Below are 25,063 nucleotides of genomic sequence, written 5' to 3' on the forward strand. Positions count from 1 at the left end.
ACGCTCAAGGAGGTGCTCTAGCGGGTCACATGACAAACGTACCAATTGACGCATTTCTTACTGGAGAACTGCGCCTGGATGTGACCAATGAGAAGTTGGCTTTGTTTTCATCCGGGACTACGGCTGTCATGGCGCCACCCGTGAGATACTGCATCCCTGGTAAGTGAGCGGTTCCCTCACCGAGTCTCGGATAGAAACAAAGACAGGACGGCTGGACGGCCACTGCAGTGCTTCTGGCATCCCGTGGCTGATGCAGCTCTTTTTTTTTTTTTTTGCAGGCGAACGTCTGTGTAACTTGGAGGAGGGCAGCCCGGGCAGCGGTACCTACACCCGGCACGGCTACATCTTTTCGTCTCTTGCGGGCTGCCTGACCAAGACCAGCGAGAACGGCGCGGTAAAGGAGGCGCTTCACATCTCCTCTTTCTCCTAGGCTACCCTTGAGTTCTGGTCCTGAGATTTGGACACTGAAGACGCGTCTTTAGTGCCTCACCAAAAGAACATTTGATCTCTCAGTTTTTCCCATCTCTGATCACGGTTGCCGTGCACTTAGCCACCACACACACCAGTTAGGCTGATCTCGCTTGTTGGGACAAGAGCAGATGCAAATGGAGAGTAGCCCAGCCAGCAGTAAGCTGCTAATTCTCCGCTCTTACCCAGCTCTTCTTTCCACCTCAATGACTGCAGTCTAGCCATACTGGAAACGTCCAATGTCGCTAATGCGCTAAACTCTCCTTCCACAGAGCCTTCGTGCACCTGTCATGCATCTAGAGCACACTCTTCTCCTTTTTAAGAAAGCCTCTCTAGTAGCACTTTCTCAAAGAAGCTATTCTAGACGCATTGGTTCAGGAAAGGGTTGTGTTGTGGGGTGGGGGGCTGTTAAACACTCACAAAGAACTCTTATTGCTTTTCTTCCTAGCACTTACTTAAGTGTGTAACTAAATACTGGGTCATATTTTCCTGCACTAGATTCTTCTCCTTCTAGTCAAGTTCAGTGAGGTATGGTAGTGCACAACTGGAGTCCTCAGGAAGCTGAGGCAGGATGAGAGAGGGGGAAGTAAACTTTAAATTCCATGAAAGCAGCCTCATCACCATGCCTTGAGTGTCTAGCACAAGGTAGTTGCTCAATAAATACCTGTTGCTTGTTTAATACTATCCTTCCTGGTTCCCAGAAATTGTTACAGGATTAACTCAAGGATCAAATAAGCAGTCTTTGAAGGGACATTTTAAGTCAGGTAACACAACAGAGGGTTAATAATTAAAACACTGGGCTGGGCACCCGTGGCTCACACCTGTAATCCTAGCTACTCAGAAGGTAGAGATCAGGAGGATGAAGGGTTGAAGCCAGGCCAGGCAAATAGTTTCTGAGACCCTATCTCAAAAACACCCATCACAAAAAAGGGCTGGTGGAGTGGCTCAAGGTGTAGCCCCTGAGTTCAAACCCCACTACTGCAAAAAAAGAAAAAAAAAAAATCACTGGGCTGGGAATGTGGCTTAGTGGTAGAGTACTTACCTAGCATGTCCAACATTACAGTATTAGACCCTGGATTTAATCCCCAGAACCACAAAAATAAAAGAAGAAAAATTTAAAAAGAAGTAAAAGCACCTTAGGGACTGAGTGTGGTGGCTCATGACTGTAATCCTAGCTATTTTGGAGGCTAAGATCAGGAGGATTGTGGTTTGAGGACAGCCCTGGTAAATAGCTGGGGAGACCCCCATCTCCAAAATAATGAGAGCAAAATGGACTGGAGATGTGGCTGAAATGGTAGAGCTCCTTAGATTCTCATTAACTAGACCTTGACTCTGCTTTAGGTAACAAACCTAAACTCTGGGTTTTGGTTTCCTCATCCATAAAACAAGGGACTTTCTATGCAATTAATTTTGAGAATGGCTTCTGTAGTACTGGGGATTGAACTCAGGACTTCCCACATGCTGGGCAAGTGCTCTACCACGTGAGCTACACCCCTATAGCCCCAATTTTGAGAATATCTTTAGACTGCCTGTTTCTTTTTTTCAGATACCGCTTGAGAATTTTCATGTGTCACACACATTGCTGACCTCTGGGGATGTAGTAATGAGCCACATATGCTTGTTTTTGCTATCAAGGGGCAGAGACACAAATTGTAAATAAATGTCGAGATAGGTATATAATTACAAATGTAACGACTGCTGTGAAAGAATGTTGCCTGGTAGCATGAAAAACTGTAACAGGCTACCACCCATCCACTGCCCTGGATAGTAGAAATAATACTTAGGCCCAGTCCTCTAAGAATAAATTAAAGATGGATGGGTGGAGAGAATGCAGTTCTGGTATAAAGAACAGGTTGAACAGAGGTTTTAAAATGGGAAGAATTTAGTATGGTGGGGTAACTGAAAGAGACCAAAAGAACTTAGGTATAGTGAGCCAGGGAGAGATTGATAAAAAGACAAGACCAAAAATGTCTCTTAGGCCAACAGCCAATACCATGTTCAAAGAGAAAACTGAATATTTCCTTAAAACAGAAAAAATAATAATAATATAACATTTATTTGGAAATTCTATCTTATGTAATGAAATAAGAAACAGAAGCAGTATAATTTCAGAGGAAGAGTCAAGTTATCCATAATTACAGGCAGGCAGTATGGTTGTATACCAAGAAGTTCCAAGAGTATCATCAAAACACTTGCAGAATTAACCTGGAATGGTTGGATTAGGTCTTCTAGCAGCATTTTTTTCCCTTTCTGGAATTGAACCAGGGCCTTATTAGGCAAGTGCTTTATGACTTGAGCCCCAGCCCTTTTGGTTTTATTTTGTTTTTGAGACATTGTCTCACCACTACCTTTGCTCAGGCTGGCCTCAAACTTGAGATCCTCCTGCTTCTGCCTCCTGAGTAGCTGGGATTACAGGTATGAGCCACCATGCCCAGCTTTTAGCAACATTATTCCTATGGCCCCTTGTCCTCCTATTTCCTAAAATTTCTGATGTCCTTGGTTCTAGTCTATAAATGAATCCATCGTCCACCAGCCTTTGTGTCCCCAAGACATTCCTATATTACTCTAAAGTCACAAATATCTTTACCCAGAGTTTAGCCAGGATATTCTTTTTTTTTTATTCTCTCTATAGCTTCCTGTGATATCCGTGATGAGAGAAACAGAGTCCCAACTACTTCCAGATGTGGGAGCTATTGTCACCTGTAAGGTAAATTGATCCTAATCTCTGCTTAATATACTATTCTAGAATTACATTTTACCATTCTAGGAGTGTAATGACCAATACGGTAGTTGCTGGCTACATATATATATTTAAATTTATTTTATTTATTTATTTTTGAAACAGGGCTCTTGCTGTGTACCCCAGGCTGGCCTCAAACATGAAATTCTCCTACCTTCACCTCTTGAGTACTAGTACTACATGCATGCACCACTATACCCAGTTTACATTTAACTTAGAATATTAAAAAATTCATTTCCTCAGTCACACTGGCCACATTTCAGGCACTCAGTAGCCAGCTGTGATTTGTGACTGTCATACTGGGCAGCACGTGACTTTCTTTCTTTTGGGAGGGGCCAGTACGAGAGAGCAAACTCGGGGCCTTGAGTGCAGGGCCAGCACTATTAACAGTACTGAGCTACAGCCCCAGCACATGACATTTCTATCATTGCAGAAAGGTTTACTAGCTGGACGTGTTGGTACATACCAATAGGAGGTATGTACAAATTCAAGACCAGCCTGGGCTATATAGCAAGACCCTGTCTGAAAAACCAGTTTTATTAGACTATGCAGATCTAGAGATCTAGAGAGTTCTAGTATAATGATCAAGACAGCCAAGTACAGGCACGCATAGCTCTTTCACTGAGGCAGCTGCTTAGTATGTAGTTTATACTTATGTCTGGGAAATGAGTGCCAAAGGGCAATGAGGAAGCCTAATTTTTGAACATCCTAATTTAAGACCTTTTTCTGTAGAGAAACAAAATACCTTATTCTCAAATATTCCTGTTAAATTTAAAGTCTTTTAGGGTATTTGGGTGGAGATACAAATCAATGCTGTACTAAACAATGACTGTAACATGTTAGTACTCCCTGTCTATCCCCATCCTCTGCCAGATAAAGTTATTTGTAGCTCTCAGTTTCTCCTTTTATAAATTACTCCATAAGAGGGCTGAGGATGTAGCTCAGTGGTAGAGCATTTGCCTAGCATGCACAAAAAAAAAGAACAATAAATTACTCCAGAAGAAAATACACCTGTTACTCTGAAAACAGCTGTAGAGGCAATGATCCAAATGATAGGTAGCAGCTGAAATGTAGAATTTTTTTGTTTGTGATACTGGGTTTTAAACTCAGGGCCTTGCTCAAACCCAAATACTGCCAATATATATATATATGCTGGGCACCAGTGGCTCACATCTTTAATCTCCTAGCTACTCAGGAGGCAGAGATCAGGAGGATCACAGTTCAAAACCAGCCCAGGCAAGTAGTTCACAAGACCCTATCTCGAAAAAAAACCATCACAAAAAAGGTCTGGTGGAGTGGCTTAAGGTGTAGGTCCTGAGTTCAAGCCCTAGTACCACCAAAAAAAAAAAAAAAACTAACTCAGAGCCTTTCATATGCTAGGCAGGCACTCTACCACTTGAACCCTAAAATGTAGATTTAAACTCTATCCATTATACAGACTTCTTAGTAATAGCTGTTAAAGATCTAGATTTCTGTCTTGCTCTGTGTCTATTTTTATTAGATTTGGGGGTGGCGGGTAGGGTTTGAGACATGTTCTCACTAAGTTGCCTGAGCTGGCCTGGAACTTGCTATGTAGCCCAGCTGGCCTCAAACTCTCAATCTTCCTGCCTCAACATCCTAAGTAACTGGGATTACAGACATCCACCACCATACCTGGCTTAGACTTGTATATTTATATACAAGTCTATATATATATATATATGTATATATATATATATATATATATATATATATTTTTTTTTTTTTTTTTTTTGGTGGGATTGGGATTTGAACTTTGCTTTGCAAAGCAGGCTCAACCTCTTGAGCCACATCTCTAGTCCATTTTGCTCTGGTTATTTTAGAGATGGATCTCATGAACTATTTGCCCACACTGGCTTTGAACCTTGATGCTCCTGATCTCAGCCTAGCCTCAGATAGGATTATAGGTGTAAGTCACTGGCACCAAGTTAAAATACCACTTTTTTTTTTTCTTGGTGGGAGTGAGGTTTGAACTGAGGGCTTTGCCCTTGCAAAGCAAGTATTCTACTGCTTGAGCCAACCTCCACTCTGGCACTGTGGCTCTCAGTTCATAGATATCACTTAAGCCAATATAAGTAAGAATTAGCTTGTCTTCAATTCTATTTGTAGGGTTGCTTGGATTAAAATCCTGTTAATTCCTAGTTTACTGCTGCTTCCTTGAACTAACAGCTGCTAATGGTCTGATGCTCTCCCTTTATTCCTCAGGTCTCTAGCATCAATTCTCGTTTTGCCAAAGTACACATCTTATACGTGGGGTCCACACCACTTAAAAATTCTTTTCGAGGAACTATTCGGTAAGAAGTATTCTTGTCTTCACATTTGCCTCAGCACCTGGCATAAGACAAAGATAGGTAGACTAGAGTTTTTAGCAAAAATTATAATTTCTATTCAGGCCTACTTTTACCTTTGTGCATCAGCTCTTCCCCCATGGTATCCAGAGAAAATGGTCTACAAGTTAAGACAAAAAGAAAAGATGAATAAGAAAGGATTTTAAATTAAAGCAAAAAGAGGGAAGTTGAAGATTAGCAGTGTCAGGATGAAGCCAGACCAAATTAAGTAGAAAGCATTTTAAGAATTGTGTATTTTTTCTTTAATATAGATTAAACTCTAAGTTTGTAAGACATCAAAAAGCTTTGTGGGTGAAATAATAGTTTGCCTTTTCAGTGGACTCTTGGAAAAGGACAAACAATTATGGCAGATAATTTAACTTTTAAGGACCTTTCCAGCCTCAGGATTCCATGTGGTTCTGTAATGCCTCTGTTCAAGTTCTCTTAAAGTAGCAAAATTCCTCATCCTTTCCTGCCAAATCTGATCTGCTTTTCCCTACTCAAAGGTATCGATACTGCTGCTCTGTGTGGTCCTAGAACAAGTAAATGTTTTCTCCTCTCAGTGCATATCAAGTATGTCTTTCTACCCTGCATCCCGGGGTAGCAGCTGGATCCCCATCATGGCTTGTTCTGTCTGCTCTTGTAGCTCTTTGTTAGGAACCTGCAGGATAATTTTTTCTCACAGTTAATTAATCTTCATGTTAATTCTTTTTTTTTTTTTTTTTTTTTAATAGCAAGGAAGATGTCCGAGCAACTGAGAAAGACAAGGTTGTTGGTTGGTTTGGGTTTTTTTTTTTTAATTATCCCAGTGAGGTCTGGGGATGTAGTTTGGTGGTATAGCACTTGCCTAGCATGTACAAGGCCCACCTCTGAGTTTGATCCCCAGCACCGAAGTGGGGGGAAATTATCCCAATGAATTCCAAAGACCATAGGAATGTAGAGTCAAAGAAAGTTAATACATTCCTGCTATAAATGGAATTCACTTCACCATCCCTTTCCTTTCTAGGTGAGTTTTCTTCATTCAGTTAAACAAAATGAAACTAGTTTTTTTGGGTTTTTTTTTTGAGGGGGGGGCATTGTTTTGTTTGTTTTTGGTGTTTTGAGACAGGGCCTTGCTATATAGCTGTGTATCCTAGGGTGGCCTGGAACTCCTGCCTGCATCTTTTTCTTTCTGGATACTGGGGTTTACAGACACAGACCGCCATTTCTGCCTATTCTTTACGAGTCAATAGAATCAATAAACGTCTTAACTGGGCACCAGTGGCTTATGTCTGTAATCACAGCTACTCAGGAGATCAGTAGGACAGCGGTTTGAAGCCAGCCCAGGCAAATAGTTTCTGAGACCCTATCTTGAAAAAACCCATCACAGAAAAGGGCTGGTGGAATGGCTCAAGGTGTAGGTCCTGAGTTCAAATCCCAATACCACAAAAAAAAAAGTCTTAACTGACTCGAGTAATGATTACATCTACCTGGGATTAGAAAGTAGTTTGGTTCTATTTGGGGGTTAATAGTTTCACATAGATGTAATCTAGAGCTTTCACTTAACATTTCTGTTGTTTCTTTGCAGGTTGAAATTTATAAGAGTTTCCACCCAGGTGACATTGTCTTAGCCAAAGTGGTATCCTTTGTAATCCTAACTTTACTCAGGAGGCAAAGATCAGAAAGATCATGGTCTGAAGCCAGCCCAGGAAAATAGTTCATCAGACCCTATCTAAAAAATACCTGGTACTTTAATTTCTGTAATAACACAATGGAGCAGAAAGACAATTCTCTGTATGTTTGTTTAGAACACTCATTAGAAAACTCAGGCTCAGCAATTCTGTGAGATGTCTCAGGTAAAACTACTCTTAAAGGCAGAATTACATAATCTTGGACTAAGGATATCTGTAAAGAACAGTAAGTTTAATTTCACAATCTTATGCCTCTGTGAACTTCAGTGCTTACAACTGAAAATAAGCTCTGTAATTCAGAGACGTGAATTGCAAATGAGAAAATGCAAGAAAAATGCCATGACAGGAAGTACTGAAAATAATTTGCAATGGATTCATAGGATATACCCCTCTGTTTTGAATTATTAAAATAATATAGGTGAAGTACTGCACACATATTGCCTGAGCATTTAGGCAATTGATAAATATTGTGGTTTTGGGTTTTTTAATGCAAGTATTTGTAATACTTAAAAAAAAAAAAAAATACCCAACCCAAAAAAGTTGGCGGAGTGACTCAAGTAATACAGTACCTGCCTAGGAGATGTGAGGCCCTGAGTTCAGTATCACCAAAAAAAAAAGTGGTAGCCTTTATTCCAGCAGACTTCTGGTTCTTTGTTGAAAGAAGAAATGGAAGTGGAGAAACAATTCAAATAGCTGTGATACTTAAAAACCCACATTTTCCTTCACAAGTGTTTTGCTAGATCTCCCTAGGTGATGCACAGTCCAACTACCTGCTGACCACTGCCGAAAATGAGCTAGGAGTAGTGGTGGCCCACAGTGAATCAGGTGACTTGATCCAAGCTTTCACAATCCTTGCTTTTCCCTGGGAACTGCAGTATAGGAGTAATTCATTGTTTTTCCTAATTTTCCTTGTTTTTTAATTATCTGAGATGCAATATAAGTATAAATACTGTCACGTGATACAAAACATTTTGGTCAACAATGGACAGGGTGGCCAGGCACCAGTGACTAACACCTATAATCCTAGCTACTCAGGAGGCAGATATCTGGAGGATCGTGGTTCGAAGCCAGCATGGGCAAATAGTTCAAGAGACCCTATCTTGAAAAAACCCATCACAAAAAGGGGGTGGTAGAGTGGCTCAAGGTGTAGGCCCTGAGTTCAAGCCCCAGTACCACAAAAAAAAAAAAAAAATGGACAGCATGTATAATGGTGGGTCACCTAGGGTTGAAAGTGCAGCTCAGTGGCAGAGCGTGTGCTTAGTATTCATGTAAGACCCTAGGTTTTGTCCCCAGCACTAAAAAAACTCAAGATGTATTGCCTAGTGATGCTGTAGCCATCTTACTTTGTGTAAATGTTCTTTATGTTTGCACCATGATGAGGTTACATTTCTCAGGACAATGTACCCATCATTAGTAAGCACAGTATGACGGCTTACCGCTGAGATTCGAATGATTCTCCTAAGTCTAAGGAGACGGAGCTCACTCCATAAAGCAGTGGAATAAACAAGACTTTTTCTATATGAGGTGGGTTTCACTAGGTGAAGCTTCTTGTTTTAGTGCTGGGAATTGAACCCATGGCCTTGCTCTTGGTAAACAAGTGCCCTACCACTAAGCCACATTCTAGCCCAACACCTAAGTTTCTTACCCAACTGAAAATAAAAGGGTCACAGGAAATATTTGGGGTCCTAGCTTCAACACTGGCTTTTTTCTTCTAGGTGTTCAGATGATTCCCATCAGCTGGTGTGAAATGCAGTGCCCTAAGACCCACACAAAAGAGTTCCGGAAAGTGGCCCGAGTACAGCCTGAATTCTTACAGACCTAGGAAGCACATTTTACCCCAAGGAGGGGGTAAGCTATTTCCGAGAGTATATGTATGAAATAACATAAGGATGTCTTGGTCTTTATTCAGATACCTGGGGTCAGTCAGCAACCACCTTAGAAACATTTGCCAGAAATTTATTCTGTGTTTAGAACATTATTCTTGTGAAACCTTTTAGTGAATTTCACTCTTGAATGATGAAATTTTTCTTTTGGAGGCCCCAGCAAACAAAACTGTAATGTTAGAAATAGCCTATTCCTCTGACAGTCCTGATTAATGTATTTTTTACTGTGATCAAGAAAACATTTTTATTAAAAAGGTTTTATAGTTTCTGTTGTCTCAAATAGGGAAAGGAATCTAAATGGTGTCCTGACTTGTAGAGTCGTTAACTGACAACAATGCCTGATTGACTTTCATTTTCTTGTAAGTTTTGTATTCTGTGTGCTTCTGCTTCCTAGGTGCTAAGCACTGGGTCAAGGACCTAGTATATACCCCTCACTTACAAATATTACAGTTTAGTAAAAATATAGGATGTGTGGTGATCCAGATAGTGTGAGTAGTTCTGAAAAGAGCTGGTAAAAATAGAATTACTGATAGAGTGAGGATTCTAGGAAATGTTTGTTAAATCTTAATTGAAAAGAGGGACAGAGCACTACCACCAGAGGTGGCTAGGCAAGGATTAGAACATGAGATCAGACCTTGATCCTTCTCTCAAGAACCTGGGATTATAGGCATGAGCTACCCCAGCCCTCAATATTTTTAATTGAGGTAGCTGTAGGTCCACATGCAGTTTTCTGTTGTTGTTTATTTGGGGTTATGGTAGACATACACTCTACCACTGAGCTACATCCTAGCATTCACAAAGCCCTGGGACTAATTCCCAGCATTGGACAAAATAATATTACAGAGATCCCTTGTACCCTTTGCCCAGTTTTCCACACTGGTGACATTTTGCAAATATTAGCCTTGGGGTATCACTCAGTGATAGATCACTTGCCTAGCTTGTGGGAGTCCCTGGGTTCAACCCCCAGTACAACATAAGAAACAAATTATAATAACCAGGATGTTTTGGGTTTTTGGTAGCATTGGGGTTTGAATTCAGGGCTTCATTCTTGCTAAACAAGCATTCTTACTACTTGAGCCACTCCACCATCCCTTTTTTGTGATGGGTTTTTTGAGATAGGGTCTCCAGAACTAATTGCCTGGGGCTGGCTTTGAACCTTGATCCTCCTGAGTAGCTAAGATTACAGGCATGAGCTACCACACCAGCCATAACCAAGATGTTGATACTGATGTTTAGCAATTTATTTTTTTATCTGTTTCAGTCCGTTTCCTCATCTGAATAGAATGATCTTATAGGATTATTATGAGGAAGAAATACTCAGAAGAAATGCTCAGAGGGCAGGCACTGGTGGCTCACACCTATATTCCTAGCTACTTGGGAGGCTGAACTGCAATAGGGAAGATCACGGTTTGAGGCCAGCCTGGGGAAATAGTTGTGAAACTCCATCTCCAAAATAACCAGACCAAAATGATCTGGAGGTGTGGCTCAAGTGGTAGAGTGCCTGCTTTGCAAGTGCAAAGCTCTGAGTTCAAACCCCAGTCCTACCAAAAAAAAAAAAAAAAAACTCATACTATGCTAGTATTGTCATCATTATATATCTGATCACCTTTATCAGGTATCTACTAAATACCAGGATACCAGGGCTTTATGCTAGACACTTTGAGGTATGTTCCATTGGTTCTCTATTGATATTTTGAAGCTTTCAGTTTTTCTATTACAATGCTGTGAAGAAAACTATTATACACTTATCTTTGTACATGCTTATGATTCTTTTATTTTTTTGGAGGTGTAGGGGTTTGAATTCAAGGTTCATGCTTGCTAGGCAAGCTGTCTATCACTTGAGGCATATACCCCGCCCTTTTTTGCTTTATTTTTTCAGATAGGGTCTTGAGTTTTTGCCCAGGACTGGCCTCAAATCACAGACTACCTACTTCCTTCCACATAGCTAAGTTTATAAGTGTACACTATCATGCCCAGCTTATCAGTTAAGATGGGGTCTCCCCAGCTTTTTACCTGGACTGTCTGAACCACAATCCTCCTGAGTGATTGATATTACAGGCATGAGCCACTGCACCTGGCATTGCCTGTGTTTCTTTTGCAAAACATTTCTGGACGTAGAATGCACAGCACCTATATTCCCAGCTACTCTGGAGGCTGCAGCAGGATTTCCTGAGCCCTGTAGTTCAGAGGCAGCCTGGACAACATAGTGAGACCCCATCTCTTTTTTTTTTTTAATTATTCATATGTGCATACAAGGCTTGGGTCATTTCTCCCCCCTGCCCCCACCCCCTCCCTTACCACCCACTCTGCCCCCTCCCTCTCCCCCCCACCCCCTCAATACCCAGCAGAAACTATTTTTCCCTTATTTCTAATTTTGTTGTAGAGAGAGTATAAGCCATAATAGGAAGGAACAAGGGTTTTTACTGGTTGAGATAAGGATAGCTATACAGGGAGTTGACTCACATTGATTTCCTGTGCGTGTGTGTTACCTTCCAGGTTAATTCTTTTTGATCTAACCTTTTCTCTAGTTCAAGGTCCCCTTTTCCTATTGGCCTCAGTTGCTTTTAAGGTATCTGCTTTAGTTTCTCTGCATTAAGGGCAACAAATGCTAGCTAATTTTTTAGGTGTCTTACCTATCCTCACCCCTCCCTTGTGTGCTCTCGCTTTTATAATGTGCTCCAAGTCCAATCCCATTGTTGTGTTTGCCCTTGATCTAATGTCCACATATGAGGGAGAAAATATGATTTTTGGTCTTTTGGGCCAGGCTAACCTCACTCAGAATGATGTTCTCCAACTCCATCCATTTACCAGTGAATGATAACATTTCGTTCTTCTTCATGGCTGCATAAAATTCCATTGTGTATAGATACCACATTTTCTTAATCCATTCAAGACCCCCATCTCTTTAATAAATAAATAAATAAATTGCACACCTTAAATTTTGAGTAGATTTTAATAATCTCTTGGCATTAGCCATTTTACTTATTTCTGAACTTCACAGTAACCCTAGGAAGTAATTATTTCCATATTTTACAGAGGAATAAACTAAGACATGGAAAAATTATAGTATCTGCCCAAGTCACACAGCCATCACATAGCAGCATTCACATCCAGCTTGGCCTCACTGAAAGGCTCTCCACCTGTGCCACAGTGCCTCTTTTATGCAGTGTTGACTGGAAACTCAGAGGCTCTCAATACTGGCTCATTATTCATCAGTGCTTGCTGAACATCGTAAGTACATATGCAACAGCCTACTGCTGTTCTAGGAATGGGGAGTAAGCAGTGAACATGATAGAATCCCACCTTTACAGAGCTTACATTCTAGTGAAGAAAGACAAGGACAGAACATAAGTAAACAAAGTTTTGTATTTTCAGAGCGTAATTTTTTTTTTTAAGTATCACAAATTAAAAACGGCTGGGAATGTAGCTCAGTGGTAGTGCTGGCCTGTAAGTTTGATCTCCAGCACCAGGGTAAAAACAGTAATATATAAAGTGACTAAGGCCTTTTTTGTTCACCCAAACAATATGATTTACCCTGGGCTATTATCTCATGCTTTATTTGAATCATTATGTATTACTGTGTGTCTCCCTTTTATCTAATGGAACACAGCTGTACCCAGCTTGACTTACTTTCTATCTCAGTAGTTTCTAGCTACAGTAATGTAGACTTCACTAGGGTACCTAACATTTTCATGGTACAGGTTGAAGAGATGGGCTGGGTGGTGCCCATTTTACTCCTTATATATTACTTTTTATGTATCAGTTTCCAAAGAGCATTTGAAACGAGGTAATAGGACTTCCTTGATCTGTTGCAAACCAGGCTACATTTCCTCACCCATAAGCATCAGATATTGTGTTACAGGCATCTCTTCTAGTCAGCTTGAACTCTTTTTCAGGCAAGATTCTGGCTTACCTTTGAATGCCCCAGGACCCAGTATTGTGACTTAACTTATAGCAATGCTCAATAAAAATTCCAAATGGGTGTTCTCATACCTAACTGAGCAGCTATGCCCAGTATTAGGGAACATTGAATGGCAACAGATTGCTAATCTGAAATTGGCATCAGAAAACCAGGAAGCTGAGGCTTTTTTTGGCGGGGGGGTGGTTTTGCTTTGTTTTTATATTTTTGAGATCGAGGTCTCACTGTTTTGCCCAGGCTGTCCTCAACCGATCCCTTGTCAAGTAACTAGGACTACAAGCGTGTACTGGCGCCCTGCTGAGGCTATTCCTTCTGTACATTGGAATAATGGTTCTCAGCCTGTTGGTACACTCTAAAACTGCCTATTAAAGGTTCAAAGAAAGAGCCAAGCGCCAGTGGCTCATGCCTGTAATCTTTGCTACTTGGGAGGCAGAGATCAGGAGGACGGCAGTTAGAAAATAGTTTTTAAGACCCCATCTCAAAAATACACAACACAAAAAAGGGCTGGTGGTGTGGCTCAAGTGGCAGAGTGCAAGCTCCTGAGTTCAAACACCGGTATTACCAAAAATTTTTTTAAAAAGCCAAGTGCCCTAGTCCTACCAGTGCCCTGAGTTCAAGGAGTGAGCTCAGAGCAAATGTTTGATTATGATGTGCTCCAGGGTGAGGTGCTGTCTTAAAGGTCCAGTAATTGGTTGCCTAGTAGTAATGGTAGCTGATGCTGACTTTCTGCTATTTTCCTGCTAAAAGACAGTTTTAGTCAAGACTCATAGTACAAGTTACAGAGACTACTAGTACTGTCAGGATCTAATGGCTATATGTCACAGAAGGGCTTGGGAATGTCGTAAGAGACATTTCAAGCTGAATGCTAAGGTTTCTTCAAATGAGAGGTACAACACATCACACTGGAAAATATTGCACATCACTCCTTTATTATACTGATCTGGAAAAAAAGATTTAGTACAGTTATGCTCAAAATGAGTACCGGACCCATGTGGCATAGCCAAGCAACTGGAACATGACTTGGAAATCAGACACAGTGAAAGACACACTGGACATTACATGATCAAGAGGCTTTTCACTGCCACAAAACAAGACAGTGGAGGGATTCTAAGTACACACAGAGGGATTATAAGAGGCACTCCTGCCCCTTAGAGACCAAAGGAGTTTATCCCATATTGGTGTGAGGAATGACTTATCTTCTGGTGACCACATATGGGACTATTTCAACCGCCACTAGGAACCCTAGAAGGGTTTTTTACCAGTATTATTTATATGTATATATGTAAATCTTTTTTTGTAAAAGTAAATGTAACACATAAACATAATTCAGGATTGATCCCAATCTTTTGGAGCCAGTAACTCTGGGCTCAGGGAGGAGAAAGTTAAGTCACCATGCAGGTTACATTCATTTTTCCATGGGAAAGACTAGAACCCCCAGACAGTTATAATTGTAAGAGCACAGGACTATCTTCTATAGGAACATGAGTGGGCTCTCTGGCTTCTTACTGGTCATGCCTCAGCATTGTTCCTCCCTAAGCCCCTACCTCAAGCAGGTCCTTAGTAGGTAAAGCTCTAGGAAAAACTGGAATTATTATCTCAACTCTCCTGGATAAGAAGAGCTTTCCCTGGCTCAGACTACAAACCTGTGCCCCAGAGGTGCTGTTCTGCCTAGATCCTATGAAGAGAGTGGGTGCAGGAGACAAAATGCTAAAAAATGCAAATGAGAGCCACCAATACCCATCTGCAGCTACAACTTAAGATCCTACAGATGTGGTCATTGTGAGAGGTGCAGAGGAACTAATGGGCAGGGAGGGTGCTTCTTGGGGTACAGTCAGCTGGCTGGCCTTCACTTCTTGGCCTTGCCCTGGGCAGCCACAGCTTCCATGGCTTTACGCACAGTCTCTTCATCCCCCAGGAATTGCATGGGCTTGATGGGCTTCAAGTTCTTGTCCAATTCATAGACAATGGGAATACCAGTTGGCAGGTTCAGCTCCATGATGGCCTCTTCAGACAGACCTGAAAATAGTCACCATGTTCAGCCATACAAGGTATGAGTCCACATCACCCCTGAAGGTTTATTCTTCATCTGTCAGTAACAAAGCACTTTGGGAGAAGTTAAAACAAGAGACCCTTTCCGATCTATTTAGTAGTAGTTGTGATCTATGTAATGGTAGATCCATGCCCTAAGGAATTGGCCCCCAGTTCCAATTTCTCAAATAACTAAAAAGTGAGAAAAAGTATGGAAAAGTATGTACGATTCATGATGGACCAACCAACAAACTACAGAAAAATGTACACTACAGATATCCCTACCAAAGTGGGATCTGGAGCCTACAGTGAAGCAGGACTGATTTTATAATCTCAGATACCTGATGTAGTCCATCCATCTGCCAAAAATCAGCACTTTCGGGCTTCTAGGTCCTCAGGAGTGAAACAACTTAACATGCAAGTTGAGATTTGTGTGTGAAGTTGTGACTAAGGATTTTACCAGCAGCTTCAATTAGCAATCCTAGTTTAGACGTGGGCATCTCAATCTTCAATGTGTGTCAAATAACTGGGGAGATAGATGCCAATTCCCAATTGAGTCTGGTATAGGACCTGAGGGTCTGCATGTAAAATTAGTTCTCAGAATGTCCAGTTGTCACTGCTCTGCAGCATTTTAAGAAACAGAGATATAAGGTGTTACTTTACTAGGAGTCAACCTAGATAGACTGTCTTTAAGACTTATCAGTATGTCAGCCCTTCCTGAAGGCCTTTGCACTAAGTCCCTGATGAATGGCAGTTCTGCTTTGTTATCCTTTTAAGGGCTCCTCTTTTAAAAAAAAAAAAAAAAAAAAAGCACGTACCCTCCAGATGCTTGACAATGCCTCGAAGGCTGTTGCCATGGGCTGCAATCAGGACCCTTTTCCCCTCCTTGATCTGGGGGACGATTTCTTCATTCCAGAAGGGCAGTGCTCTGGCAATAGTGTCCTTCAGACTCTCACAGGAGGGTAGCTGATCCTCAGTAAGATCGGCATACCTGCGATCCTAAGCAACAAAGAAAACTTCCAAGTTCAGCAATTATCCATCAAACGACTTTCACAGTGCATACATTCTGTCCATTCCTCATCTCCTAAGGGGTCAAATGACAGGTGAAGGTTTCTCATCAGGATCCAGAATGCACCTTAGATCTTGGGAAAGGGTATCATTACCCTGCCCCTCAAAGAAATTTAACTTAGAAAAGAGGGGGGAAAACTTAAGCAACAAGGTTGTCCTAATTCCACTTAACTTGTGGTTGGCTGAGGAAGGCTCTGAATGGGTTTTATAAAACATAACAATGGAAATATAAAAAAGGAGAAATTTTTCTCAGATATGTAACATAAACTATCAACTAAATCTTACAACAAGTGAAAGTCGTTCTTTGGCAAAGGGAGGACTATATTAACTATTTTATCATAAATTATAAGCTCAGTGGGACTAGGCAGATACTAATAAAAGTTAAAATGAATGAGGCCCAAATTCTAACCCTTTGATACTGGGTGGAGTGACCAAACTGGGCTTGCCCATACCTTACTGATGTTGCTGTAGAAGGGATGATCAGGCTCCATTGGAGGTGGTGGGACATCATAGGAGCGCCTCCAAATCTTTACCTGGGCCTCACCATGCTTTGCAGCAGTTTCTGCTTTATTGAGGCCAGTGAGACCCCCATAGTGCCGCTCATTGAGGCGCCAAGTCCTCACCACTGGCAGCCACATCTGGTCAATGGCATCCAGCACTGTCCAGAGGGTCCGGATTGCTCTTTTCTGCACTGAGGTGAAGCAGATGTCAAATTCATAGCCAGCATCTGGAGATTAAAAGTGCCAAGAGATAAGTTGATCAGATCCCCTAAACCAGAATTTTTTCACACATAAATCTGACATTGGTAGTTCAAATGGAAACTATCTGGCCAAGTATTTTGTTTTGTTTTGTTGGTGGGACCGGGGTTTGACCTCAGGGCTTCATGCTTGCAAAGCAGGTACTCTACCACTTGAGCCATATCTTCAGTCCATTTTGCTTTGGTTATTTTAGAGATGGGGGTCTCATGAACTATTTGCCCAGGCTGGCCTCAAACTGTGATCCTCCTGATCTCAGCCACTTAAGTAAGTAGGATTACTTCAGGTGTGAGCCACCAGTACCCAGCTTATTTTGTATACTCTTGCAGTAAATACTGTCTTCCAGGAAAAGAACATATGTTGACTTTATGTTATAGATGATGGTACACTTTTAAGTGGTTCCCCAATAATTCACTTACCCTAAAGCCTAGTGCACTGTGAACCAGCTAACCTAAGGTCTGTGCTGCTTATGCTAATCTCCAGAATGCTGTACTCAACCACATTTTTACAATTTATTTCTGCTTCACTTCTGTAGGGAAAAGGATACTAAAAGCTTGCAATCTCTTTCTAAATAATAATGGCTAACAGTTCACAAGGGCTTACCATTGCTCATTGGACTAAATACTTTGTACGCTTTACTTAGTCTTCATAAAAGTCCTATGAGCTTATAATTCTTACAACTCTGACAATGAGGAAAACAAAAATATCCAAGGTGACAGCCTTTATTTGACAGATTAAAACTAGGCATTAACTGAGTGCCAGTGGCTCATACCTAAAATCCTAGCTACTCAGAAGGCAGAGCTCAGGATCAAGGTTCAAAGCTAGCCCGGGGAAATAGTTCTCAAGACCCTATCTTGAGAAAACAAAAAAACCTTCAAGGCATAGGCCCTGAGTTCAAGCCCCAGTACTGCCTAAATAAATAAAATCTAGGCACTATGACTCCAAAATGCAACTTGTTTGAGACAAGGTCCTGCTACGTATGTGGTTCAGGCTGGCCTGGAACTTTAGATGCCTCAGCATTCCAAGTACTGGGATTACAGCTGTGCACTATCACACACCCAGCCCCTCTGGTCTTGGAAAAGTGGGATTTTAAAATTCTAACAATAAGGATACAGAGTTCTTAGAGAATGCTGATAAAACTTTAGCTTGTTGCCAGACACCAGTAGTTCATTCCTATAATCCTAGCTACTCAGGAGGCAGAGATCAGGAGAATTGCAGTTCCAAATCAGCCCAAGGCAAATAGTTCTTGAGACCCTATCTTGAAAATACCCATCAAAAAAAGGGCTGGCAGACTGGCTCAAGGTGAAGGCCCTGAGTTCAAGCCTCAGTACCACAAAAAAAAAAAAAAAAAAACTTTAGCATGTTGCATAAAATTTTGTCTTAACTACTGAGTGTAGAAGGTCTTTATCAGTAGTTCCTCTTTACTGCAGTCAAAGTTCCAGACTATAACCAAATTTACCATTCACTGAAGAAAGAACAAATGCTTTGCACTGCTTCCTTTATAAATGATCTCCCCAATTTCCCCTTTATATACAGTAGTTATTGTGGGGCTTGGGGGAAGGCTAGCAAATCAGAGTTATGTTGGCTCGACCAATAGGTTATAATGAGTCAGTCTTACTTCATCATGAGAGATTATTTTCCCTCCCATCTGAATGAGGAGCTAGCCTTTTCCTTACATAGTATGCCAGGAAAACACTTTTCTCCACAACACTACAAGGTCCCCTTCAAAATTCAGCACAGACTTTCTGGGATATTGCTTCATTTTAAGGTTAGCAATGGTAATTAATAAAATGTCAAGTGAATTTTCCTACTAGTCATTCAAATGAGAATGAGATTCATAAGAAGCAACTAATGGGGGAAGGGAAGATTAATCACCAAGAAAACCACCACCACCACCACCCACAAGAGGAAAGAAACAGATCGCATCACTGAGCTTGGGGACAAGTCTAACTAGACTTGGTTACAGTCACTTCCCTCACTACCTCCCTAACCAACCATAAGGGAAGGAATGGCTTCCAAAAAAAGGCTGAGTCACTCAGAAGTGAATACCCATGGTGCAAGGCTCAGCTCCGGTGATGAAAAGCTGAAGTCTGTTTCATTGCAATTATTTCCACTTGCAATGGAACGTTTCTGAATACACAAAGTGTCCCCAAGGAGAAAAGCAGTTGCCCTAGGACTCAACAGAGAATGGTGACGGATCAGAAACATAGAGCTTCTTCAGAAGCACAAAGCCCAGGGGTAGGGTGAACATGAGGTATGGACTCCATTCTTCCTCAGAGAATCCCTCCATTTCTCAGCCCCAAGGTTACATGGAGCAACTCAGTTCTCTAACTTCCTCCTTAAATTAGATTCAAAACTGTACAAACCCTACTAGCAAAGGAAGCACGGATGAATTCTATATATCTATATCTACCTTTTCTATTACTATACTGTTCATAATGGTCTTCATCACTCAGTTTTTGCTTTCATTTAGTCTTTCATTAATCACCTGTGACACTCATAATAGACATTAAAATTTATATCTGATTTTCCTCTATTTTGGGGGACTTGAACCCCTTTTTCTTTTTGTGTAGCTTAAGCTACCCTTGAGATGGAGATCCTCCTGACTCAGTCTCCTGGATGCTAGGATTACAAGTGTGCCTGGTCTTATATATGCTTTTCTAAAATGTAATGCTACCAATATTTTAAAACTGAAACAGAGTCTGATATTCTATAGCAATTACAATTTTAAACATATGATCATCTTAAGGTAGAAGGCAGAGGGAATGTACTTTGTCCTGGACTAAGCATCAGCAAACCAACTCAGACCTATATAGCTCTTTTTGCTAGAGAGCTACAGAAAATGGCTTCTTTTACCAGCACTTTCCTTTTCCAGTCTCTCTCTCTTTTTTTTTTTTTTTTTTTTTTGTAAAAGTAATAGTAAAGTTTATTAGGAGGGGAACAGGGGGAAGAAAAGAGAAGCATTTCCTGTTCCCCACAAAGGAAATGGGAGCAAAGACTCCCTTTTCCAGTCTCTTTTAAGAGAGATAGTGTTGGAATCCTCTAATTAAAAATAGTAAGATTGGTGCAACAGGTCATACAAAGTATTCACATGCGTCTCCCTCAACCCCAATCAGGATTACACTTCCCAGGCTTTTCAAAGCTTTGCTTCCTTTTAAAAGGGCCCCCGGTGGCTCACGCCTGAGGTAGAGAACAGGAGGATCACGGTTCAAAGCCAGCCAGGGGAAATAGTTCCTGAGGCCCTATTTCGGAAAAAGATCCATCACAAAAAAGGGCTGGTGGAGTGGTTTAAAGTGTAGGCCCTGAGTCCAACCCCAGTACGATAAAATAAAATAAATAAAATTTTAAAAAACATAATATAAATGAAATGAAATGAAATAAAATAAAATACAGTAAAGGCAAGAAGCTAGAGCTAGTAATCTGTGCCCAAATACCAGGGCCCCATCAACTAGGCACCAACGGCCCTTTTATATGACTACTTGTCCAGGTTAGAAAAAGCAGGGCAGGATCTGTCCTAATCCTCAACAGAAGCACCTCTTCAGTGAATCTTGATTCCTTGAATGCAGGAATGCTTCCTTATTACCATTCCAAGCTTGCAGAAATAGTCTGCTGCGCGGGAGAGCCTGGAGAGGGAAACAGGCAAGCACTATCTATCTGTCACGTCCACCCTTTGCCCAGCTTCTGTCCTTGGCCAACAGCCTACCAATTCCTCACAACTACCCGTTACTCCACCCAGAAATGGGGCAAGGACACTGGAATAGAAATAAGTAGATGACCTTGAACAAGTCATCTTTCCGATTCTCATTCTTCCCACCTACAACAGGGAGCCAAGGAAGAAATGGGAAGGAAGGGAATAAAATCAACGTACTTTCTAGGGCTGTAGCATCAACTCAAATCATTCATTCCCTCAGCTACGTCTGGGTGCGCTCTGGACACAGTATCTGTGGTACGCTGCTGAAATGCAAACCTTTCCACGGCGGGCGGATGTGTTGGTGTCTTGAAGCATGTTAGTGAGGCCCCAACGCGGCCCTACTCCCCCAATGCCCGGGACAAGCATGTGACCTGCCCCTTTGCTGGGATCTGCAGCCGCCTGACAAGGCTTGGAGATGGCCGATGCACGGCACCGGACATCCTCCAAGAGCCCTGCGGAAACCATACAAAGGCCTGGCCGCCACAGGTGGCTCCATGCGGGGCAACTGGTCCCCGAACTAGTAAATGGGCAACCTAAAAAGAGAGACTTTTGCCAGCCTGTGTCTGACAGTGCAAAGGGCTGCGGGGCGACGGCCTTGCGTCTTCCCAACGCAGCCCCTTACACTCCGCCGCGTGACCTTGAGCAAATGGACGCCCCGCCCTGCGCCCGTTTCCCCATTGCAAACCCAACTGGAGACCCGGCGTAAGGCACCGGCCGTCTTCGAGCGGACCTGGAGGCCAGAGCTCGAGCCCTCGCACCGCCACCCAGCCCGCTCCGTTACCTCGCAGCGCCTGCCCGCCGCGCTTCGCCTCCTCGTGGCCCGCCGGGCTCAGGTCGGCATCGTACCAACCGCTGAAGCGGTTCTCCAGGTTCCAGGCGCTCTCGCCGTGCCGGATCAGCACCAGCTTGTAGGCAGCCATAGCAGTGGGCTAGGGATGCAACGCGGACTGAGGCTCGCCGAGATTCCGGTCGATGCTCCCACCTCCGGCCGCGCCTGCGCGCTCGCGTTCCCCCGCCCAGCTCCCGCGCACTTTCTCACCCAAATCTTTCCAGTCGCTGGTGGCCGCCCTCCGCCCGCCAGGTGTGCGCATGCGCCCCATGCCAACACTGCGGCCTCCGGGGGAAGGGGGAAAATCGCGCTCGGGAGCCAGTGCGCATGCGGGGCCCGTAGTCGGCTCCGCGTTCGCCCCGGCAGTCACGGAGCGCACGTAAGCACCGAGGGCGGTACGACTGGGGCCCACGTGCTGCCATGTGTACTGGAGCTGTGGGTCGCTCCCTTTACCGCGGACGTTCTTGAGCCCCTGGGTATGCTAAATGGCCCTAGCCTTTGAGCCACTCTTCGCCCCTGCCGGGTCCCTGTCCCATCTGTATACAATTTGATCCACCCACTTGGGTTGAAAACTTAACGCTAACACACTTTATTTGCTTTGTATCTCAGGCAGGTCACAAAGCCTCTCGGCCTCATCTGTAAAAATGGGCATTTTTTTTTTTTTCCTGGCGGCACTGGGGTTTGAACTCAGGGACTCTTGCTAGGTAAGCACTTGAGACACTCCACTAGCTTTTTTGTGTTCAAAGCCAGCGATTCTCCTCTGCAGCTAGGCTTACAGGCTTTGAGCCACCAGCTCAGGCATGGACGTAATTTTTTTTCTGGTACCAGGCTGACTGTAATTACTCAGTAAACAGTAGTTACTATCGCTACTTTGCTTCGGTAGGACACTTGTCATTTCACTCCTGTTTTACTGATAAGGAATTTGACTGGTCTCTGATTCCAAAGCCCTGCTCTGTATGTGACTCCCATCTGTCTACAGGTTCTTACATTCCTCAAGTTAATGCTTCCTTCTCCAACCATGAAGCAAACTCTAGGCTCTTTCAAACATTCCAGAAAAGGGCAGATTCTAGTCACTGCCCGTGTCTCTGCTTGACCCAGTCATCAGTTTAAATGTCTACCTGTCTGAGCCACTTTCTCCTCCCAGATCACCCTCCTTTGGTTTATTTCGATTGTGCCACTTAACAGCACCAAACATGAGTCAGGGAGTGGCCTAGAGCTAAGGATGTGTTAACTGTGTGAATTCCTGCTGTTGGGTCTGGGAACCTAAAGGACAGATGAGTGAGTATCCCATCCCCCATGGAGAGCACCATGAGCCCTGCACCCTGACAAGGAGTTACAAATCTGCATTCCTGCACCCCAGGAGGAAATACAGGGGCTCATAAATCTGCCACAGGGCTTACAAACAAAATGCTCCCAAGATTGTTCCCCCCACTGCCACCGCCAATAAGGGCCAAACAGACCAGCTCATCTAAGAGAGCCCATGCAGACAAATCCCTGGCCAATAGAAAAAAACCCACCTAACCCTCACCTTAACCCAGAGTTAAAGCATCCATAAAAAGCCCCAGCATTCACTGAACAGGGAGCCCTGGTTTCTGGACTCCGCTGCACTGCTCTAGGTGTAGCCTTTCTTTTCTCTCTAATAAATCCTACTTTGTGTATCAGCTTTGTCTCATAAGTCAATCAGCTGCCTCACAAGCCAGTTCTCTGCCCTGTGAAGCAAGAACCCTTGACACCAGCCCACAACATTTCACACCAGCATGTAACATTTCTGGTGACCACACAAAGGGACATCGCTTCTGGACCAAGGTTGGAAAGACTTGAGCACCAAACCACCAAAAGTTTGCCTAAGGTGCAGCCCTAAGCATCCAGCTTACTGGATTCGCCTGCTGGGAGGAACCCCCTGCTGAGGACTAGCCAAAAGCAGACTTCCCTGTGCTGCTCCCCCTGTCTCTCCCTCTGTTCCTATCTTCCTGAGGGACTTTCTAGTCATGGTATTGAACCAACAGCTCCTAGCCAACTTTGGCCTCACAGCAATTCTGGCTCTAGGGGTGCTTTTGGCTCCCTCCCTGCAAGCCGAGACCGAGCCTGGGATTTATTCAGGTATGCATTATGCTGTATTAGAGGAGACCTGATTGGTTTTAGTGGTCTTCTCCCACCTATCAATATCCCCTTCTGCCGGAGGTAGGGACCAAGAGTGGAGATTTTGTGTTGCTGATGGTGTTCCAGTACCACTTAGTGGGACCAATCTGAAAGCACACCTAATCGTTAATCCCTCAAGTGTGTATCCTATCTCTTGGCTCTGCTCCCCCTCCCACACCTAGGATGTCAGGTCCCCCCTTCTAGCTCCTCCACAAGCAGCATACATAATTTTACTCACATGCTCCCTCCCTGGTCCTGCCGCTTTGTCCTTCATCTCTATCTGCCTTCCCCTCCCTGTGCTTACTAGGACCCTGACCTCCCATGGAAAACTCATACAATGGTACCTTATGACTTTCTTGAGTTACTACCACACCTAGTTTGTCATACCATTTGGTCTACACCAGCTTTAAATCGGCTGCTGGGTGCTGGCAGAGGCAAAGGCACCTCATGAAACCACAGCCTGAGGGACAGACCCAGCAGGGAGGAGGACTGACACAGGCCTCCATGGCACATGTAAGCCCAAACCCCATCCCCCTGGGTGCAGCCCCTGCCACACTAAGACAATCCCTGGGAAGATCCCAGCTGGTGTCCAGAGCCGATGCTGCAACTGCCAGCTGTGCAGTGGTGACTGCAACCCACTGCCACTCCCATAAAAAGAGATAAGAAGGAAAATAAATGCACACAGGAGGAAGAACGACAGGCCACAGGGGTGGACCCAGCAGGGTTGAGGGCCTCCCCCAGCACCACACACACGCCCTAACCCCACCACCACAAGGGGAGGAGGGAAAAGCACACACATGCCCAGGGACATCAGCCCGTCCTGCCAGACTACCTGGATGCAGTGGTGACACCTGCCACAGCTAAGGCAATCCATAAAAAGGGCCTAGTGTGCATCCAAAGCCACCAACCATACACAGCCACAACTGCAACCTCCTGCCACTCCCCCAAAAAGGGATGAGAGGAAAAATAAGCATGCACAGGTACATGGGAGGAGGGGGAACAGGCCTCAAGGGCAAGCCTGGGCTGACAGGGTAGCTCATCCCAAGTGTGGGGAAGGGCTGCTTCACCTTGCACAAGCCCTACTCCCAACCCCACTTCACACCCAAGCCTGAACAACCCAGCCCTTGGAGCCACTTCTTATCTCAAAGTTATGGTCTCCAAGAAGCAATAACATAACCTTCCGGGAATAGCCAAAAAATGGGCATTACTATGGTCTCTAGACTTCTCATTTAAAACTTCTCACACTTTCAGCCTCAGCATAAAAAATTTCCTGCAAATATTGACACTAGTCATCCCTTTGTGGCACTGTGATTGCCTTGGAGCTCCCTCTGAGTGCCCTTCTCTAACTTTACAGGCACTTCTCCAGCTGATGCATCCCTTTGTTAAGGAGGCTGCCTGCTTTTGGATCCTAGAGGTTTTTCACTGCATAGGTAAGGGTGGCTGCAATCTTACCAGTCACTGCATTTCCTTCAGTCCTGGCCACAGACAGCAGAAGGAAATCATGAGACAGGGATGCCTGTTCTTGTTA

The 25,063-nt window shown here is 43.4% G+C and overlaps 2 protein-coding genes across 3 annotated transcripts; one reads left to right on the plus strand and one right to left on the minus strand.

Annotated features, from left to right (window-relative positions):
• The first annotated feature begins 27 nt into the window (after positions 1-27).
• On the plus strand, positions 28-9,372 carry Exosc1 (exosome component 1). 2 transcript variants are annotated; one of them, XM_020177743.2, is made up of 8 exons: positions 28-159; positions 279-394; positions 3,101-3,175; positions 5,432-5,520; positions 6,288-6,321; positions 7,121-7,171; positions 7,964-8,048; positions 8,939-9,372. In XM_020177743.2, exons 1-8 carry the CDS (start codon positions 30-32, stop codon positions 9,043-9,045), a joined length of 687 nt encoding a protein of 228 aa, XP_020033332.2. In that variant the 5' UTR covers positions 28-29; the 3' UTR covers positions 9,046-9,372. The 2 variants fall into 2 exon arrangements, with proteins under 2 accessions (XP_020033332.2, XP_020033334.2); XM_020177745.2 differs by lacking the exons at positions 5,432-5,520; positions 6,288-6,321.
• Positions 9,373-14,327: 4,955 nt separating this feature from the next.
• Pgam1 (phosphoglycerate mutase 1) lies at positions 14,328-21,611 on the minus strand. The gene is made up of 4 exons (XM_020177749.2): positions 21,349-21,611; positions 16,574-16,848; positions 15,872-16,052; positions 14,328-15,041 (listed from the first exon to the last, which is right to left on the minus strand). The coding sequence occupies exons 1-4, from the start codon at positions 21,485-21,487 to the stop codon at positions 14,872-14,874; spliced, it is 765 nt and encodes a 254-aa protein (XP_020033338.1). The 5' UTR covers positions 21,488-21,611; the 3' UTR covers positions 14,328-14,871.
• Positions 21,612-25,063: the final 3,452 nt, after the last annotated feature.

Source organism: Castor canadensis, chromosome 7 (genome assembly GCF_047511655.1).
Source record: "Castor canadensis chromosome 7, mCasCan1.hap1v2, whole genome shotgun sequence".
Taxonomy (NCBI): Eukaryota; Metazoa; Chordata; class Mammalia; order Rodentia; family Castoridae; genus Castor; species Castor canadensis.

What these genes read in the sequence shown, in the direction of transcription:
- Exosc1 (XM_020177743.2), top strand. Translation starts at nt 30, where the DNA reads ATGACAAACGTACCAATTGACGCATTTCTTACTGGAGAACTGCGCCTG. An exon ending in GAGCTATTGTCACCTGTAAG is followed by an intron (nt 3,176 to 5,431) that starts GTAAATTGATCC and finishes TTTATTCCTCAG; the next exon opens with GTCTCTAGCATCAATTCTCG. An exon ending in ACATTGTCTTAGCCAAAGTG is followed by an intron (nt 7,172 to 7,963) that starts GTATCCTTTGTA and finishes GTGTTTTGCTAG; the next exon opens with ATCTCCCTAGGTGATGCACA.
- Pgam1 (XM_020177749.2), bottom strand. Translation starts at nt 21,487, where the DNA reads ATGGCTGCCTACAAGCTGGTGCTGATCCGGCACGGCGAGAGCGCCTGG. An exon ending in CGGCGGGCAGGCGCTGCGAG is followed by an intron (nt 16,849 to 21,348) that starts GTAACGGAGCGG and finishes TTTAATCTCCAG; the next exon opens with ATGCTGGCTATGAATTTGAC. An exon ending in CATTGTCAAGCATCTGGAGG is followed by an intron (nt 15,042 to 15,871) that starts GTACGTGCTTTT and finishes GACTATTTTCAG; the next exon opens with GTCTGTCTGAAGAGGCCATC.